General features: G+C 43.8%; 1 protein-coding gene across 2 annotated transcripts in view; it reads left to right on the top strand.

Annotated features, from left to right (window-relative positions):
- Positions 1-18059, top strand: part of RANBP10 (RAN binding protein 10) — an 82362-nt gene that overhangs the window by 43690 nt on the left and 20613 nt on the right. For both annotated transcript variants that reach the window (XM_074882117.1, XM_074882116.1), the window contains exons 4-5: positions 3325-3492; positions 12088-12110. In XM_074882117.1, the coding sequence (XP_074738218.1) occupies positions 3325-3492; positions 12088-12110 (191 nt within the window). The remainder of the gene's footprint in view (positions 1-3324; positions 3493-12087; positions 12111-18059) is intronic.

The raw sequence follows: 18059 nt of genomic DNA, 5'->3' as shown, positions 1-18059 counted from the left end.
AGCGAGATTTCCTTAACTGGTGATATGTGGCTGTCTGTGGAGAATAAGATTCAAATCAAGGTTTTTCCAGGCGCTGTTGCAATACATACCAAATCTGAGTCTGTTCCCAAAGCCTTTATTCGGTCACTTCTCATTAGAGTTCATCTCATCAATGCATGCATCACCACCTTCGGTGATACAGCAAATACCAACACTGTGAAGCACGAGTCTTACAGGAGAGGGAGGAGGTTTTTTTCAGTAGGATCAGTTGTTATCTGTAGGTAATGAAACTTTTTTTTTTTTTCTCATACTATAGAACCTGTAGTGTCTGCACTGACACAAGTATTTTGTGAAATTGTCCTCACAGCTGGACACGCTGTTGGGTTTCTCATGGTAGCCTTGCCTGGTGCATGATGTGTAAGCATCTGACTGCTTAGATGTGACTGATGACAAGTTCTTATTAAATGCTTTGTAATGCCAGGAATGTTTTGTATGCAGAAGAGCGACAAGTTTGTATTTGGCTTGTATTATTAAGGAGCTTAGGAGATAAATTGATTGAGTTATCATCTGAAGTTGCCAACGGCTTCATTAGAGAAGTTCTGAACTGACACACATGTAACAGGCCTGGTTTTGGGGAGACTGAAATGATTAATCAGCGATGGCAGCCCTTTACAGGCCAGCAGCAGAGAAAATAAAAGGGATAGTAGAAAAGAGCCACAGTGTTAAAAAATCAATATTTCAATGATGTTTTTACTGGATAGAATTAGGAGTGGTAGATTTACAACAGACTCTAGAGCTCCTATCATTCCCTCCTTTGTTTTTGGCAACCCGATTTGGCGTCGGTTTTGAGCTTGCTGAGGGTGCTGTCTGTGCTGTTGTCTCTGTCTTTCATGAAGATATTAAACAGGACTGGTGCTACTGTCAGCAGCTTGTTTGGAGCTGGTCCGAGGGAAGACAGAGCTGATTCTTGGGACTTCTCAGTCTGTTCCTGTGGATGTGCGGGACGTAACAGATGAAATTATTCACCGTTTCTAGACTAGGATTTGCTAGGAGTCCTTCACACCTTTCACTCCCAAACTTTGCCCTGAGGTCCAAAATCTTGGACTGTGGCATATTTTAGTCTTGCTTCATTCCCTGACTTTCCTGTTGGCATTCATGTGGTGTGGTGCAATAAATGGAGGGCCTTGGTCATGCACCAAATGTTTCATGCTTTTCTGAGAAACTGAGCGTGTGGGTCCACTGATGATAAAATACCTGAGTGCATGTAGCAGAGCACCATTTTACGGGATTAAATTTCTAGTGTCCTCATGTTGTTGGTTTTGTAGGAAAATCATGGCTTGCAGAAGCGCTCCATCCCACCTTCGCGGGGCTCCTCTCTGTGGTTTGCAGTGTGCTCAGTCTTTTTTTGCCTTATTGCAGGATGTGCAATTTCTACTTTTTAATCCCTCTTCTCTCATGGTCTTTGCATTTCTTCTGTAGTCCTTTTGCCAAAACCATTGCTCCACATTTAACAGATTCTGCACTACCCATAGTAGTATAAGGTCAGTAGATGGTGAACGCACCTTCTTTTGCTTCTCCTTCAGTTGGCACAGTCTGCCTAAGGATCCAACCATATCTGTTTAAAACATAGGTGGTTGTTATTAATGTTATGTTTATCTTAGGCTTTTGATAGAATTACATCTCTCTGTGAGATGTGGTTTTGATTGTGTAATTCATAGGAATGCTCCAAAGAGATGGAGGAAATCGTTATTCTTCTGGAAGTCTTATAATAAGATGGAATGTGTCATGCTTTCTTTAACCTTTCTGGTAAGAGGACTGTTCCCCATGACTCCCTGCCTGCCATAGCTGGTCTCCTAAGAGAGGCAAGGATAAGCCATCTTGAGCAGTAGTGGCAACTGAAGTTGGCAGGCATGGGTTAGTAGATTCAGGTGGCATTTGCTGAATCACTCTGTGGCCACAACCATGGGAACACTGTCCTCTCCTCTGCAAGAGGGAGATGAGAGTCCTGAAAAGAAAATCACAGAATCATCTTGGTTGGAAAAGACCTTGAAGATCCTCCAGTCCAACCATTAACCCCACACTGATCGTTCTCAACTCCACCGGATCCCTCAGCGCTGGGTCAACCCGACTCTTCAACCCCTCCAGGGATGGGGACTCCCCCCCTGCCCTGGGCAGCCCATTCCAACGCCCAACAACCCCTTCTGCAAAGAAATCCTTCCTAAGAGCCAGTCTGACCCTGCCCTGGCGCAGCTTGAGGCCATTCCCTCTTGTCCTGGCGCTGGTTCCTTGGGTCCAGAGACTCCTCCCCCCTCTCTGCACCCTCCTTTCAGGGAGTTGTAGAGGGCCATGAGGTCTCCCCTCAGCCTCCTCTTCTCCAGACTAAACCCCCCCAGTTCCCTCAGCCGCTCCCCATCAGACCTGTGCTCCAGACCCTGCACCAGCTCCGTTGCCCTTCTTTGGCAAGAAGACCATTTTGTTGCCTGAAGAACACTTCAGCTTTTAAAGGATGGATTAATCTCTCTTCTTTGCAAGTTACCAGTTATATCTGGCATTTCTACATGTAAGAAATTCAGAAAAGAATTTACAACAGCATTGGAGTAGAACAGAGCAAAATCAGGAACTCAAAATGCAAGATGAAGAAAAGAGCAAGTGGGCAGGGTGCAATCCCTGAGCCCAGCTTTAACCCTAGGTACAGTGTTAATGGCAGAAGAAATAAAGATGTTCATGTTAGAATTGAATACTTTGAAAATTACTTATTGACATTTAAGGGTTGTGTTTTAAGCTGTCCACAGAATGGGAGATGTTGTTGCCCAAGGGGAACACAGAAATCCTAATCAACTGTTAGAAGGGAAATGTAAATGTGAGAATGCAAAAATTGCCCGTAGCCATTTGGTTATGCCTGTGAGCAGCCCTTATGGTCAAAGCTGCAATTGGCTGAGAGTTATTTTATTAAATGCTTTTGCTGGAAGATTGTCCTGGTGGGAAGCACAGATGTTTTACAAAGAGGAGCTTGTTTTACCGCAGGCAAGATAAAACAGAAACAGGGTTTTAATGTTTTTCTAAAACAAAAAAATCTTTGTCAAAGTGACTTTTGGCAATCTCTTCTTTTTATTAGCTCTCATGAGGGACAAATGAGGTTGAAACCCAAATGATGTATTATTATTGATGACCATTAATTTCTTTTCAGTTACTGGTCTGTGAAAATTAATACTGGGATGAATCGGGAGTAGGAATCAAAAATTCGAATTTCCTACCAGAAGATCGTGTCCTGAGAGCTGTAGTTACCATGGCGTTCTGCTAAACTGACTTCATTGCTGACCTGTTCTTTTGTCTTGTCTTCTGCAGGATGGGATAAACATTCTTATGGGTACCACGGTGACGATGGGCACTCCTTCTGTTCTTCGGGGACAGGACAGCCCTACGGCCCTACGTTCACCACTGGAGATGTGATCGGCTGCTGTGTCAACCTTATCAACAACACCTGCTTCTACACGAAAAATGGCCACAGTTTAGGTAAGTGAAGAAAGATGTTCTCAGGAAAGGAATGCTCCTGCCCTCTTCTCGCTGTTGCTGCTTAATACTTTGCATGTGTTGTAACTCTTGTCCCACATTTGTGGGTAAGATTTAAGAAATGGGAGAGAAAAAGAGCACTAAGCAGCAGTCAGGAGATGTAAATTGGCTCCAAGACATAAATACTTCCAGCACATAAAATGGTTTCTGTGCTGCTCCATTTGCTTAAGTAGGTTAGGATTGCATCCCCAGCTTCTGCTCCTTTCCTCTGCTACTGCACAGCCTGTGGGAGGTTGAATAAGACGGCTAATGGCTGGACAACAGCGAAATAAAGTGGTGGGAAGTTTACTTAGTGTATTATTCAACTGACTACAAAGCCACTGTCTGTTCACTTTTGAAAGGGACTTGTCCATCTGTAAGCCTTAACACGTTGGTCCATGCATTCCCAAAGCTAGACATTAATTCAGCATAGGAGGTCTTACTTGAGCACTGACCTGTAATTTAGTTCATTACACAGTTGTTTCAGTAGTTCCTCTAAAGTTAAGGACTTCAAGATTTTGCCCCAAGGAATATCTCACAGATGTTTTTCAGGCATCCAATGTATCTGATTTGTCTAAAATAGAAAGTTGTAGCCATTTTCACCTTGGATGACATATTCTCTACCCTGAATAAATTCTTGTCTTTTTTTTTTTTTTTTGTCACATGAGATATGCAGTAAATTTTTATAAGTTCATCTTACTTTTTGCACTGGAATTCATTTGGTTTGGTAGGAATAGGCACTCCTTTCCTTTGCTTCTCCTTGCTGTGTCAATTCTACTTTGTTGAATTCAAGATGAAGAATCTGGTAGAAGAATACCTCACTCAAAATATTTATCAGAACAAAAGTTGTTTTGAGTTTCTGGCTGGGCTGAAGGAAGGAGTGGGATTGGAGTGCAGTGTGTGTCTGGAGAGTGCATAATTTCTGGTGAGCTCTTGGGGAAAAGTACTGGGCTCCCCCGTACGAGAGAGAGATGGACATACTGGAGAGAGTCCAACGAAGGGCCGATGGTTAGGGGGCTGGAGCATCCTTCCTAGGAGGGAAGGCTGAGGGAGCTGGTACTCTTGAGCCTTGAGAAGAGAAGGGTCAGGGGAGATCTCATCAATGCATATAAATACCTTAAGGGAGGCTGCAAAGAGGATGGAGCCAGGCTCTTCTCAGTGGTGCCCAGTGCCAGGACCAGAATCAATGGGAATATACTGAAACCCAGAGGGTTGGCACAAACTGAAACCCAGGAGGTTCCCTCTGAACATCAGGAAGCACTTTTTTCACTGTGAGGGTGACTGAGCACTGGCACAGGTTGCCCAGGGAGGTTGTGGAGTCTCCATCCGTGGAGGTATTCAGAAGTCACCTGGACACAGCTCTGGGCAACCAGCTCTGGGTGGCTCTGAGCATAGGGGTTGGACCAGATGACATCCAGAGGTGCCTCCAACCTCAGCCAGACTGTGATTCTGTGCAAGTAGCATGCTGTCCTACAGGTGTAACAGATACAGGTCTGAGATGCGGGCTTTTCCCCCTCAGATCTCAAGGAGGATCCTTCTCCTCAGAGGCAGATGCAAAAAGGCCTGTTACTCATGCAGACAGAACTTCTTTTGGACTTTTTTTTTCAGTTTTCCTCTAACTCCATACCCACTGTTTGTTGATTTGTGAGGGGATGGTTGCCTCGAAATGAGACATGTGCCTTCTGAGGAGCATTCTAGATTAAGTCTGTGACTGAGCATTCAGCAACTAGTCCTGATGCTTTGCAACACGCCAACGGGTCTTCAGCCCTGAATGGGAAAAAAAAATTATTTGAGCATCCTTTGAGACATGTTTTTAACATTCTGATTTTATAAATGGAGCCTCAGTCAGAAGCCCAGTGGGGAGCTGCTCAGAGTTGAGTGTCTGATCTAGCTTCTTTTTTGAAATTACAACTATTTATCAGCCAGACCATGTGTGATGCTGGGAGACACCTGTTGAAGACTTGTGGCTTACTACCCAGTGAGATCAGTCCCTAATGGAGACACTAGGAGTCATTTGTAGTCCATAAGTATTAGTTAATTGTCTAGATTTCTAACAGCTGGATTATTCTAAATTTAACTAATAATCTGTGGATATTTCCCTTGTCAATCCTGTACTGGGAAGACAAATAGAGGTATGAAAGCAACAGCTGATGGTGTAGAGCAGGAGCTGTTGCTTAGCAATGAGACAAGTTCACCATACACAACAACTGAGGTGCTGAGATAGTTAAAAAGATTCACAAAATCTCTCATTTTACTCGCTGTCCTTGATTTTTAGTGTGTATTTACACAGAATTGGTTTGTGCTGTGCCCCTCTGCCTGTTTTACTTTGTTTGAGTGGGTGGTTTTTCAGCTTCACCGTTTTTCAGCCTGACAGCACTGTTAACTTTTCATCACGACAGCATAACAGTCAGGAAGAGGCCAGGTCTTCTATGTAATGAATACAAATTTGTTCATTTGAAATTTAAATTCCTTTTAGTGACCAGGAGTCTGCAGAGCAGAAGGGGTGTCGGTCGAAAAGTTGTCCCTTGCTCCATCGTCTGTTCTGTTCCCAGGGCCGTGTTGTGCCTGGGTGTCTGGACAGATGGAGCCAAACAAAAAGCACAATTCAGTAACATCTGTATTTCATTTTGTCATTACTATCCTCTGATTCTTTGCCTCGTGTCCTGCTCAGAGATTTGTTTGGGACATTTGGAGGTCTTTACAGCAGTGAAGTTACCTGGTCTTCCTTTCTTGATTTTTAGTACTCCTTTTTCCTTCAAAGATGAGTTTTTTGGGTGGAAAGCTTGTGTTTTCTAATCTGATATTGAATGATCTCTTGGGGAGCAGCCTACCCCAGGGGTGAACAATGCCAGGGGGAAGAAACAGGAAAAGGAAGGGAATTAAATTACACCATGGTTAGAGAACAGTATTAGATAGAAGCATTGCTGTCTCCTGGGTATCCCCCTCTTGGGCTCTTCAGATATTACAAGACCTGAGATGTATGAAAAAAATACAGGTAGGAGACTCTCCTGAGCATTCACAACTGGCTCATTCGTATACCAGCTTCTCTTTGAGCTGATAGTGGCATAGTGGTTGTACTCAAAGAGGAGAGATGATGCGGTTAGAGGAGACAGAGTAGGGAGCAGCAGACCACCAGTCATTGCTGGGCTGACCCCCACAAAAGTTGCTGGGACATTTTACTGTCTTTTTACAAAAGTAAAATGAAAACCTCAGCAGGGAAAACTGTTGTTAAGGGCCAGTAGTGTCTATTTGTGGCACTGATAAAGAAAGACAGCATTCAAGAGAAGTGCTTGCCATTGAATGCTGAGGAGAGGAGCCCCGTAGACTACAGGCTGCCCAGGGAGGGGGTGGAGTCCCCATCCCTGGGTGTGTTTAAGGGTCGTTTGGATGAACTGTTGGGGGATGTGGTGTAGGGGAGAACTTTGTAGAGTAGGGCTGAGGGTTGGACTCGATGATCCCAAGGGTCTTTTCCAACCTGAATGATTCTGTGGTCTGTCTGTTACACAGTTTCTCACGGGCACAGAACAGACAGATGTGAGGCAGGTGTCCGAGAGGAACTAAGACCAGATGGAGTTAGGAGCAATGATTTATTTAAAAGTCAGAATGCTTTCTGCGCTGGTGGAAGCATCTCCTTGAAGATCTTGAACATTTCATGATACTTAATGCTAACCTGAGAATCTCATTTCTGTGTTGTGTAAGCCCAGGGTTTACTAGGAAGGCGATGAACATGCTTTTTCTTGATGTTCCCTGACATAAAGCTGCTGAAGCTGTATATGTCTCCTCTTAGGAAATGAGGTCATTGTGTAATCCTGCTGCAGATACCAAAAATATTCATGAGACTCATCAGCCCCTTTGTGGTGCCACTGGGTTGACAGCAGGGTTTCAGGGCTCTGCCTCTGGGCATTTTAATTTGTCTCACTTTTAATGGAATTACTGTAGCTTTGTCTTTCCCTAAATATGATATTCTCTCTTTGCCATTTTTCTCTTCACCATTTCAATCCTCTCTTTTTCATACGTTAGACACCCCCTCCCCTTTATTTTCTGTGCAATTTCTCCTGTTGCTTAACTATGATCTTCCATTGTCTCCATACTTTTCCATTTAATCAGATCCATCAGGAGCACTGTACAAAAACTGTTTTCTTGGCCATCAGAAATTCTGGATGTTCTGGTTAGAGCTAAGTCTTGAACTTTGTTTGGAGACATCACATGAAAACAGTTTGACGTTGTATGTAGTCTTAGTTCTCTGTACTGGAAAATGCCTTGAATGTCTTCTGGCTGCTGATGAAATGCTTTTGACAAGTTCTGAGCAGAGTCCTGGCAGTGAAAAACACGGTGAGATGTGGCTAGAAGTGCGGTGAGGGTGAATTAGGAGAGAGAGAGAAATGTGAGAAATGTTGGGGCTCCAGCCATTAAGCAGTGAGTCTCGGACACAGGACATGGTGAAGGAATGTGACTGCTACAGGTCTCTGGGATTAGGTGGGATGAGTTCGCTCAGGGACTAATGTAGGAGCGTTTCAGATCTCAGACTTTGACAGCAGACCCAGGTAAATGGAGCAGCAGGGCTATAAAAAGAGCATGCAACCCTCTGAAGTCTTGGCATAGAAAACTTCCTGTAGTCGTGAGTTCTAGTGCAGGCACTTGGAAAGACCAGGTTAACCTCTAAAGTGAAATACCCATTCTGCAACCAGTTTAGAGACTAACAGGAACATGAGGGATAATGCAAAAGTCTGTATGTCATAGAGATCCACAGATGTCCATCCCAGGTTTAATAGGTTTGTCCCCAAACCTTCAAACGAAGTTTGCAGAGAGCAAGAGCGTTGGGAGGTTTAAAAGAAGAATTTAGATGAACAAAATTTAAAATGAATGAAAAATATCAGACTTGGCTACAGCCTTGTAAGAACAGTTTTACACAAGTGGCTTGGTTGGAGGATACCTGTTTCCAAGAGCATGTAGAGCTGTGTGGGTTTAATAGTGCTTCTCCTCAGCAGCAAGTTGTAGTATTCCAGTATTTCATGGGCTGACATTTCCTAGTCTACTCTTTAGGATGCCCATCTTGCCGAATGTGTTGTTGCTTATTGCAATCCATCAGCACTGTTCATGCATTCTCTGGATTATGGTTCCCTAAACCCTGCCATATAGGAAATGGGGTGCTGTGACTCATCACCCAAATATATGTTGTCTTGTGCAAATTGAATTCTGAATGTATTGTGAAGAAAATGGCCAACTGTGAGGCAGACAGGATGGTTGTTGCTGGGTGGAGAGTAGAGTTTGGCTAGAAGGTGCACAAGCATGTTGTGTGCACGGGGCTGTGCATAAGTGCGCGCTAGTCACGGGAAGGTGGAAGTGCTTTGATTAGATGGCAGGTGAAGGTGTCGGTCACACTGTCCCCTAACACTGAACCTTCATTTAATGTCTTTAAATCACTGTCCTGATGATCACGTTAACATCGTGGACTTACAGGAGAGGCTCTTCACACACTCGCTCTTGCTTCCTGACCTCCTGAGCTGTCCAGCTTTTATGTCTTTAAATTTATGAAGTTTATTATTTGAAATTGGATCCAGGCTTTGGAGGTGATGCAGAGAAAGAATGCAGTTTCAAATGCAGCTGCCTGGTTAGAGCTATGATTCTTTTGCTTTCTGTTGTTGACTTTGTCGGATGTAGGTGTGCAGCAGTGCAGATTTGGGATGAACTCTGTAAGCAGACATACTTGTGCAACAGATCTAATTCTGTACGCATAAAGCATTTTATTGGTCTTATGTAACAGAGGGTGCAAAACATACAAATGTCTTAATTTAAAGGCAATGTGCTAAGTTTATTTATAGAATTATAGAGTAATTTTTGTTGGGAGGGCTGCTTCCAGCTGAAAGCAGGACCAACTAGATCATGTTACTCAGAAACGCATCAAGTTTTTACTGTCTCCAAGAATGGAGATTCCCCAGGGAGCTTTTCTGGTCCCCTGATTCAGTGTTTGACCACATTCATACTGGATTTTTTCCACCTAATATCTAATCAGAATTTCCCATGTTGCAACTTGTCTCTGTTGCCTCCTGTCTCCTGTCACCATGCATCTCTGGAAAAAGTCTATCTCTGTCTTTTCTGTACTCTCTCATAAGGTAGATGTAGGCAGCAATAAGTGTGTTCCCTAATGTTCTTAAAACTGCACAACCCCTTTTCCCTTAGCCTTTCTTCATTTTGTTGGCCTCTGCTGGACTCACTCCAGTCTCGCTGTCTGGTTTTTATTGGGGAGCCCAAAGGTGGACATCATACTCCAAGTTTAGGCTCACAAGTCTTGAAGAGAAGGGAGCAATCCCTTCCTTTAACCTACACTCTTACTAATACACCCCACATTGCTAATACAGCTCCAGCTACACTCTTACTAATACAGCTCAGGATGTGGTTGACCTGCTTTATTGCAAGGACCCACTGCTGACTCCTGCTCTACTTGTTGCCCAGCAGGACCCCCTGCATCCTTTTCTGCAGATCTGCTTTCTCTCCAATCAGCCCCAGCCTGTCCTGTTTTCTGGGAACATTGCAACCCGGTGGAAGGGCTCTTCAGTTGTTTTGTTGAGTTTTGTGAGGTTTGTGCTGGATCATTTCTCCAGCCTGTTGAGGTCCTTCTGAATAGAAGGATGCCCTCCAGCGTGTTGTCCACTCTCCTGCTTGGTAACATCTGTGAGCCTGCTGAGACTGCATGCCGTTCCATTGACCAGGTCATTAGTAAAGTCATTAAACTTTATTGGCCCTACCATCGATCCCTGAGGAACAACACGTGGACTTTGAGCTGCTGATCACAACCCTTCGATCCTGACAGTCCTGCCAATTTTCCACTTGCCTTGTAGTCCACTCAAAAATCATATGCTTGCCCATGTGCTGGATGCAGCTCCCAGCCGTACACAAGTTGTCATGGGCCACCTTTGGCTCTGAGTGCTCCTGGGTGGCAGAAGAAGACTCCAGTGGGCAGCAGACTCAAGCTCTAGGGTAAGGGTAGAAACAAGCTTTCATCAAGATGAGCAAAACAAGTGCAAAGTGAAAAACAGGTTTGAGCGAGGAACAACATTTGGACAAAGTGCTGGGGTGAGAGAAGTGCTGACTGAATGTTTTTCTCAGCCAGGTATTCAGCATCACTTGTAAACACAATTTTTGACTGGGTTGTAGTGAGGGTACTCAACAGACAAGGTCCAAACATGCCATGATGTTAATTAAACCATATTGGCTATCAGCCAGGGTGTTAATTAAACCTTACTGGCCATTTATTTAGTTAAATACTCAGGATTTTTTTTCCAAGCATTTGATTTTGGATCTGTGCTGTTTTGAATAGTAATTACTTGTTTCCTATGTTGACTCCTAAAATTGGTTTAAATTTTCATTTCAAGCTGATCTGGTCACAATTCCATTGCAGCTCTTGTTTAAAATAGTCCTAAAACAGAATGATGTGCTCTTGCTTCTGTGCAGCTGTTTCACTGCCACCTCGAAGGGACTGCTGCATGGCTGAGAGGTGGGATGTACGGAAGAACTGGGCATACTGGTGTGGGTACCAGCCTTCCTCTGGCTGGGGACAGAAAGCATTGCTGGGAACACACGTGGGGCAAGACTGCAGCTTCTAGATGGACTCTGGAAATGTTAGCTTAAAACATGAATTAAGCTCAGCCTGATAAGGTGAACAGTGGCAGCAGTTTCCCCTGCGCTGTTGGTGAGGGTGACCCAAAATCTGTGGGTTAGAGCTGCTGTCGCTGGCCGATCATCTCCCGGTGCTCCTGCCTCGCTGCTGGATCTCACCCATGGCAGATGGAGGGACACACCGCCCAGGAGAGGGAGCAGAGGCACCCTCCTTCTGAGCAGTACCTCGCACCTAAACCAGATGCAGAGCATTGCAGAGCTGTGCCTGCGGGGAGCCCGACTTTGTAGCTGAGCGTAGTCTCTGGCCGCAACTCTGTTAGCCAGCCTAGGGCTGCCCCTGCTTAAATACCTCTTTTCTGGCATACCAAATATCAATAAAAAGGGAAACCATACACTTTTTTCCATCTCTTATATTTGGAGCTGTAGCAGCGTACTTAAGGATGAAGCTGTTCTTTGTACAGTATTTCTGAGGTGCTCCTGGCTGCAGCTTGGTCATGTTGCAAGGCTGTTCCCCAGCTGTAATGCTAAGCGTTGGATGTTCATTCCTGTCTCTCTGGCTGGTAAGGAGAAGTAGTTACAGTCTAAACCGAAGCAGCATTGTAGTAAAACTCTTTCTAAAGCCAAAGTGAATCTTAAAAACCAACTCCTTCCTAGTAATAAAGGGAGAAGCAAAGAAAAGAGGAGCTGCTTTTTAGAAAATCAGATTTTTGGGAGAGATGTCCGAAACATTTAGACTTTTCCCTGAACCTTTCTCCAGATGCAAAACCTTGCAGAGGATGGGACTGGGGAGGGAAGTTACTTCTAAATACGACAGGTGGTGAAATGCAGGGTCAGAGCTGGGATTTGTTCAAATGTAGTAACATTTTGTAGAATGTTAAGGATGTAGCCAAGCAGGGAAAAAAATCCTTTGTCTTTTTAATTCTAATATTTTTCCCCCCACAGGTATAGCCTTTACAGACCTCCCTGTAAGTACACCTATTTTCAGTATTTTAACTAAGGATGCAAACAGAAGGGAGGGGGAAGAGTGTGGGGGTGTGATTATTTTTTTTTTCTGTTTGATGCCCTGTTAAAAAATGGTAACGCACATTGATGAATGATGTGGATGCTCCTTTTTCTGAAACTTCGTAATCCTGTGGCTGGGTTTGTGGGCTACTCACATGCCTTCTCTCATCCCTCACCTCCTCTAAGAATATGTTGCTCCTTCTGCTGGAATTGAAGTGAGGTTTCAAACTTCATTACAGGTCACTGTCTTCCAAATGCAGCTTCAACTGTGGGGAGTATATATGCAAAGTCATTGAGTAGCCTCTCATGTCCCATCATCAGAGAGCCAAAAAATGCCTAATGATATTATTCTCAGGCTCTTCCTGTCTCATCCAAGTCTTGCAGCCCTGGTGGAGTTGTTCCCTTTCCATGGTGTGGTTAAGGAAGGGTATTTCTGGAAATGAAGGTCAGGCTTAGCTGGCTGTAGCATGTGTGCTCATTGCATGGCTTTTTGAGAAGCCTCCACCCATGATGAGTAACCAGCCCCTGGAATTGCTCGCGGAATGTATTTGGCATCCATGTGGGGCTGATAGTTACTCCTCTGCTTCACCAGCCCTGATACTGAGTTACTCTTGAGGGCAGTGACACCTGCTGAGTTACACCAGGCAGTAACCTCTAGTTGGGTCTTAGAAAAGCATGACTTCCACAGTGGGTCATGAACAAAAAAATGTTCCCTAGAGAAGGAGCAGGTGTTTAGAAAAGATAAAACCAGGTCAGGCATAAACCAGTGCATCCACTGCATCCATTTCTTTCATACATAGAACTTCTTGTCCTTGAGGTTGCACTCCTGTCTTTGTACTTAATAATCCCAAATGAATTTCCTCTGAGGAATTTCTTAGTTTCCGTAACTTGTTTAGACCTTCAAAGTGATTGATTTTCATGGCTGACTTCCATGTTGTGTGGAAGAAAGCTTGCTTTTCTTTGTTTTGCACCTCCTGCCAAAAAATTTATTTTGTTCCTCTTAATTTTTTGTGTTGTGAGAAATAATGACTAGCACTCCTGGTTCGCCTTCCCAGTGGGATTTATGGCTTTACAACTCTCTCCCATACCCCAGCCAGTGTCTGCGCTGAAGGACGTTCCAGTTATTTCGTTGGCCTGTCATACAGCTTTTTTTTTTTTTTTTTTTGTTCCCAGGCTCTTTGAACTTGGTCATGTTGCAGTATATTCGAAACCAGAAACCCTTTTTATGTGGGTTGTTTCACAGTAATTTATTGACTTGATTCAAGTACAGTTTATTAAAGAGTATTTTACCTGTCCGTGAATATTAACCTTTTGGTGTGAGGTCTTGTGACAACCGTGCATCCATGGCAAGACGACACTTCTGTGATACACCCCTTGTTTTAGGTGCTCTTTGTTTTCCCTCTGGATATAGATTACATTGGGAATCAGTTTTACCATATTCCTTCTAATTTTTTCACTGCTTTGTCTTCTCGTTTGGCCAGATTGCTTCTCTTTCCGAGATAAGAGCAGTCTTCATGTTGGGATAGATGTTTACTGTTTAGGCTCTTATCAATCAAAAATAGCTATCCAACACACATACCACTGTTTTGTCATTTACAGCCAAAGTGTTGCTGCCGGGCTTTGCAGTACAGATTTGGCAGGCTGAAATTACCTGTCCTGCTTAGCTTAACTTGCATCCTTTTGACCCAGGAGTGCAGAGTAAGCTGATGTATATACATGTAATGTGCACTTGTAGGCTGTTCACACCAGTGTTGAGTCTCTGTTACAAATAGGAGATGAACAGCTGAGGAAGATGCATGGGAGCAGCCCCGACAGAAGGGCTCTTGCAGCACTGAGGTCTCACAGTGCCGCAGAGATTGAATTCAAAACCCTCCTGAGCCCAGGGCATCCCCCCATCCTGCTGTTTCTTGATTTCACCAGACCATCCTTACAGGATCTCATGCTCGTTTGTCTGTGTGTCCTGTGTAGAGGAGATTTTGGTTTAGTGCTAAAACTGGAGGAAGGTCTGGTCAGGTGTTTTTTGGGATCACCTATTCAAATAGCTTGTGGTGGAGTTTCCAATGGTTGAATGGTATCTCTGTGCCTTTTACCAGCCAGAGTTTGCTGACTTGTTTTCCATGGAAATCCCCTTCTGGCTTTTACAGCACCAACTAATCCATTACACTGTTTTTCTGGGTCAGGAAGGAGAACAGTGGATACCCTGTAGGACTCCTACTGTTGAGAATTATTCTCCCTGAGAGAATTTCTCTTTAAAAAGAGGGCAAGAGAAGCTTGACTGGGTCATTTCACCCCCTAACTGTGGAGCAAGCAAGAACAGGAGACTTCTGCCTCCATGTGGCTTGTGGACGTTCGTCTCCATGTGCTAAACAGCTCAGCTGCTGTGTCTGCTGGCAGCTTCTTCCTAAGGATGCCTACACCCCACTTCCATCATTCCCATCCTGCTTTTCCAATATCCTTCCCATGAATTACTGCCTTCTTCCCTCACCATGTGTATTCCATGCCCTTTTCTGGCCCTTTTTGCTCCCTTGGTCCATGGCATTTTGGTTGGTCTTCCAAACAGTTGAGGTTACTGCCCTTTCCTGAAGAAGGGGATGCTAAACCCAAGATAGACTTTCAGTTTAAATATTACACCTATTGTCAGAGATTGTAGAAGTCTTGAGGTAGTAGGGAATTTGAAACTGATGGAACATGCAAGTGGTATTTTTCATTTATTACAGCAGTGTGGTCCTGGCTCGAACACAATATCCATTCATTGTAAGGTAAAGAAGAGAAAACATCCATCGTATGAAAGATTCAGAATGTAATCTATGTTCTTCACCTTCTTCACTTCTTCAAGCTGCAGTCTAAAAATGTAACTGCAAACGAGAATGGAAACAGCCATCTTACCTGAGTGACCCTTGAGGTTCTCTGGTTTGAGCAGCTTGACACTCATTTTTTGGCTCTGGCTCTGTTCCATACCTAATTACTGAAATCCTCCTGCGAGGGGCTGTGGGTTGAAAACTTCTTCTTGCATTACAGCCTACGTGATGATGGTAGCACACATCAGTGAGAAGCTTGGCCAGTAAGCCCCATTACTTTTACACCTTTCAAGCTTAAACAACTTCTAGGGTTGGCATGTCAGTGAGATCACACAAGGAATTAATTTGACCCTTCAAAATGTTACTAGTCTAGAAATTGTTTCCTTAAAGTGCTTATTGCAAAATTCCCCTTTCAGAGGCAAATGATGTAGAAAATATTTTGCAATGTTCACAACGTTAGGAAGTTGAAATGGATACTTTCTGTTGAAAACCACACTTTATTGTGATAAGTCCCACATACAGTGAAGCATATTTGTTTCACCTTGTTTCAGTTCCCTCTAAAGAGTGTTTGCATTGGTATGAAAGTACAATGAGGGAAAAAATTGCATTTTGGCTTAGCACAGGCTGAAGTTAATACTTAAAATAACTGCTTGCAAATAGAAGTGAATATCCCACAGGGAGAGTTTTTCCCCTTTTTACCAATTTAAGTCAATGCTTAGGCCTAACTCTCTTATTTACACAAGCCCCTGTCAGGTTTATCCCGCCTGGTGGTTTGCTAAAACGATAGGAAATGTAAGAAAGCAGAATGTGAAAGAGCCCCGGGTGGGATTGCAGGGGTGAAAAGGGACAAGGGGATTAAAAAACAAGTCAAGGTGAACTAGGGGGTTATGAGCACCTGGCCAGCAACATCAGAGGCAAGAGGTGGTCCAAATGTCACGGGGAAGGTGTGCCTCAAGAACTTGGCAAGAGAAGCATCAGCCTGGGCAGTGGGCTCTGGGGTGATGTCTCCCTGCATCTGGCAGGGTGGTGGAAATACGTGTGGTTCCCACAGTTGCTAAACAGAGAGGACACATCCCACATGTGAAAAATGGAATTTTAACTTGGGGATGATTTGAGAGAAGATGGGAGTTGGCAGCTTCCCCTTGAAGATGAACGTATGTAAAAGTAGCTGAAAAATACGTTATATGTTGTAAATTGTGTTTTTTTTACTTCTAACTTCCAAGTATTTTGGGTGTCTGATTCCTGGCTTTGGAAGTCCTTGGGTTCATCATACTAAAAAGTTAAGTTAATGAAAAAGTCTAAAGTATGGACTGTGGGAAAGATCTGATCCCTCATTAGAGATACTTTCTTGTCAGCTAGGTTTGAAAGAAAGGAGAGACTGACTTTAGATACGGTGTTTTCCTCTGGTAGCTCTTCCCGTATTGTGCTGCATTTTCTTCGCACACCTCTCTAAGCCAGCGACTTCCTTGGGGTGAGAATAGGAAAGGAGGAGGTGTGCTGAGTCAGCAACGATGCAGTCATTCTGATTTCAATTTCCAGCCTGAAATTTTTTTCCTTTTTTTTTTTTTTTGAGATTTGATAATTTCAAAGGTAGAGCAGGTTGGTCAGGACCTTATCCAGTTGAATTTTGAAAATCTCTGAGGACAGAGATGCTGCAGTCTCTCTGGGAACCTCTTCCAGTCCTTAATCATCCTCAGAAGGAAGAATTTCTTCCTTATGTCCCATCAGAATTTCCCTGGCTGCAGCTTGTGCCCATTGTCCTTTCACTGAACACCCTTGAGAAGAATCTGTCCCCACCTATTTTATCACCTCCCTTTTGGGAGTGGAAGACTTTCAGTTAGATTTTCCCTTTTGCCTTCTCTTCTCCAAGCTAATTCCCTCAGCCTCTCCATGTATGCCATGCACTCCAGCCCTCTGACCATCTTAGAATTCTGCTGGACCCCGTTTGTGAATGTCTTTCTTGTCTTGGGGATGTGGATGTGGAAGCAGGGAATCAAGTACAGTACTGCAGCGCTGGTGTGTAGCCACACCAGTGAAAGCAGAGAGAAGTAACCACTTCCCACGACATGCTGGCTCCATTTCTGCCAGTGTGATTAGGATTCTGCTGGTTCTGCTTTGTAACAATCTTAACACCGTTAGTAAAGAGTAAAATCCACAACTACAGTAAGTCTCAAGGGGAGATCACTGATGTTGCCAATGTCTCAGGTCTCTGCAAATAGTTGTAGGCAAGCTCATGCCCCTTGCTATAGAGGAGGAGCTTTCTTTAGGATAACCATCTAACCACCAGTAGTAGTTCTTGCTGGTTTGACCTAGAAAGAGAGGTCTGCACTGATCTAACGTTTGACATGGGTTCAACCGTGAGCGAGACACCACAACCAGGCATCACCCAGACTTCAGTTTCACCACGTGCATCTGTGTGCCTTGGCCAATGTCTGCTTTCAGTCTCCAGTGTGTTAGAGCAAAGTGAAAAAACCCAACACAAAACAGTTCATGAGAGAGATTTCTTGCTAAACCCCACAGGCTATCAGCAGATCCTCTGAAGCAGAGGATTAGTGAAGTTTGTATTGCAAACAGAAAAGTAATTTGTGCTGCAGAAAAGTACCATGACAGTGAATGGAACGTGCTCTTACAAAACTGTCATCCAGAGTGATGAGAACCAGGCACCCTTGTATCTTTTCTGATGCCATTTCTCTTTTTCCTACATTTAAGTCACCTCAGGGATTCAGTTTGTATCCATAAGCTTGTTCTTAAAATAACCTGAATTCAAGGAACTTCTAGATAGGCTTTGACCACCTATTTTCAATCAGATCATATTTGGAAGCTCAATGATTGTCTTAATTTAAGAGGTGTTTTCACGGTGGTAACCTTTTTCTTTTCCCCATGTTCTGCTGGGGGGTCAAAGCTTCCATTTGGATCCATATGCTTGTTCTTAAAATGAAATTAATCTATCAGTAGTGGAATTTCTTGTGCGGATGGCTTGCTGTCATGGGATCATGAAAGACCTAACCTCAGAGCTCCACTGCCATCCATTCTCTTTTCATCAGAGATGTAAAATACTCAGACAGCAACTTCTAAGGAATAAGAGAGTTCAGCTGAAACAGTGGAGAACACGTA

The sequence above is a fragment of the Strix uralensis genome, chromosome 12 (assembly GCF_047716275.1).
Source record: "Strix uralensis isolate ZFMK-TIS-50842 chromosome 12, bStrUra1, whole genome shotgun sequence".
Lineage (NCBI taxonomy): Eukaryota > Metazoa > Chordata > Aves > Strigiformes > Strigidae > Strix > Strix uralensis.
Note: the sequence above shows the minus strand (reverse complement) of the source record. Positions and strands in the feature narration are given on the sequence as shown.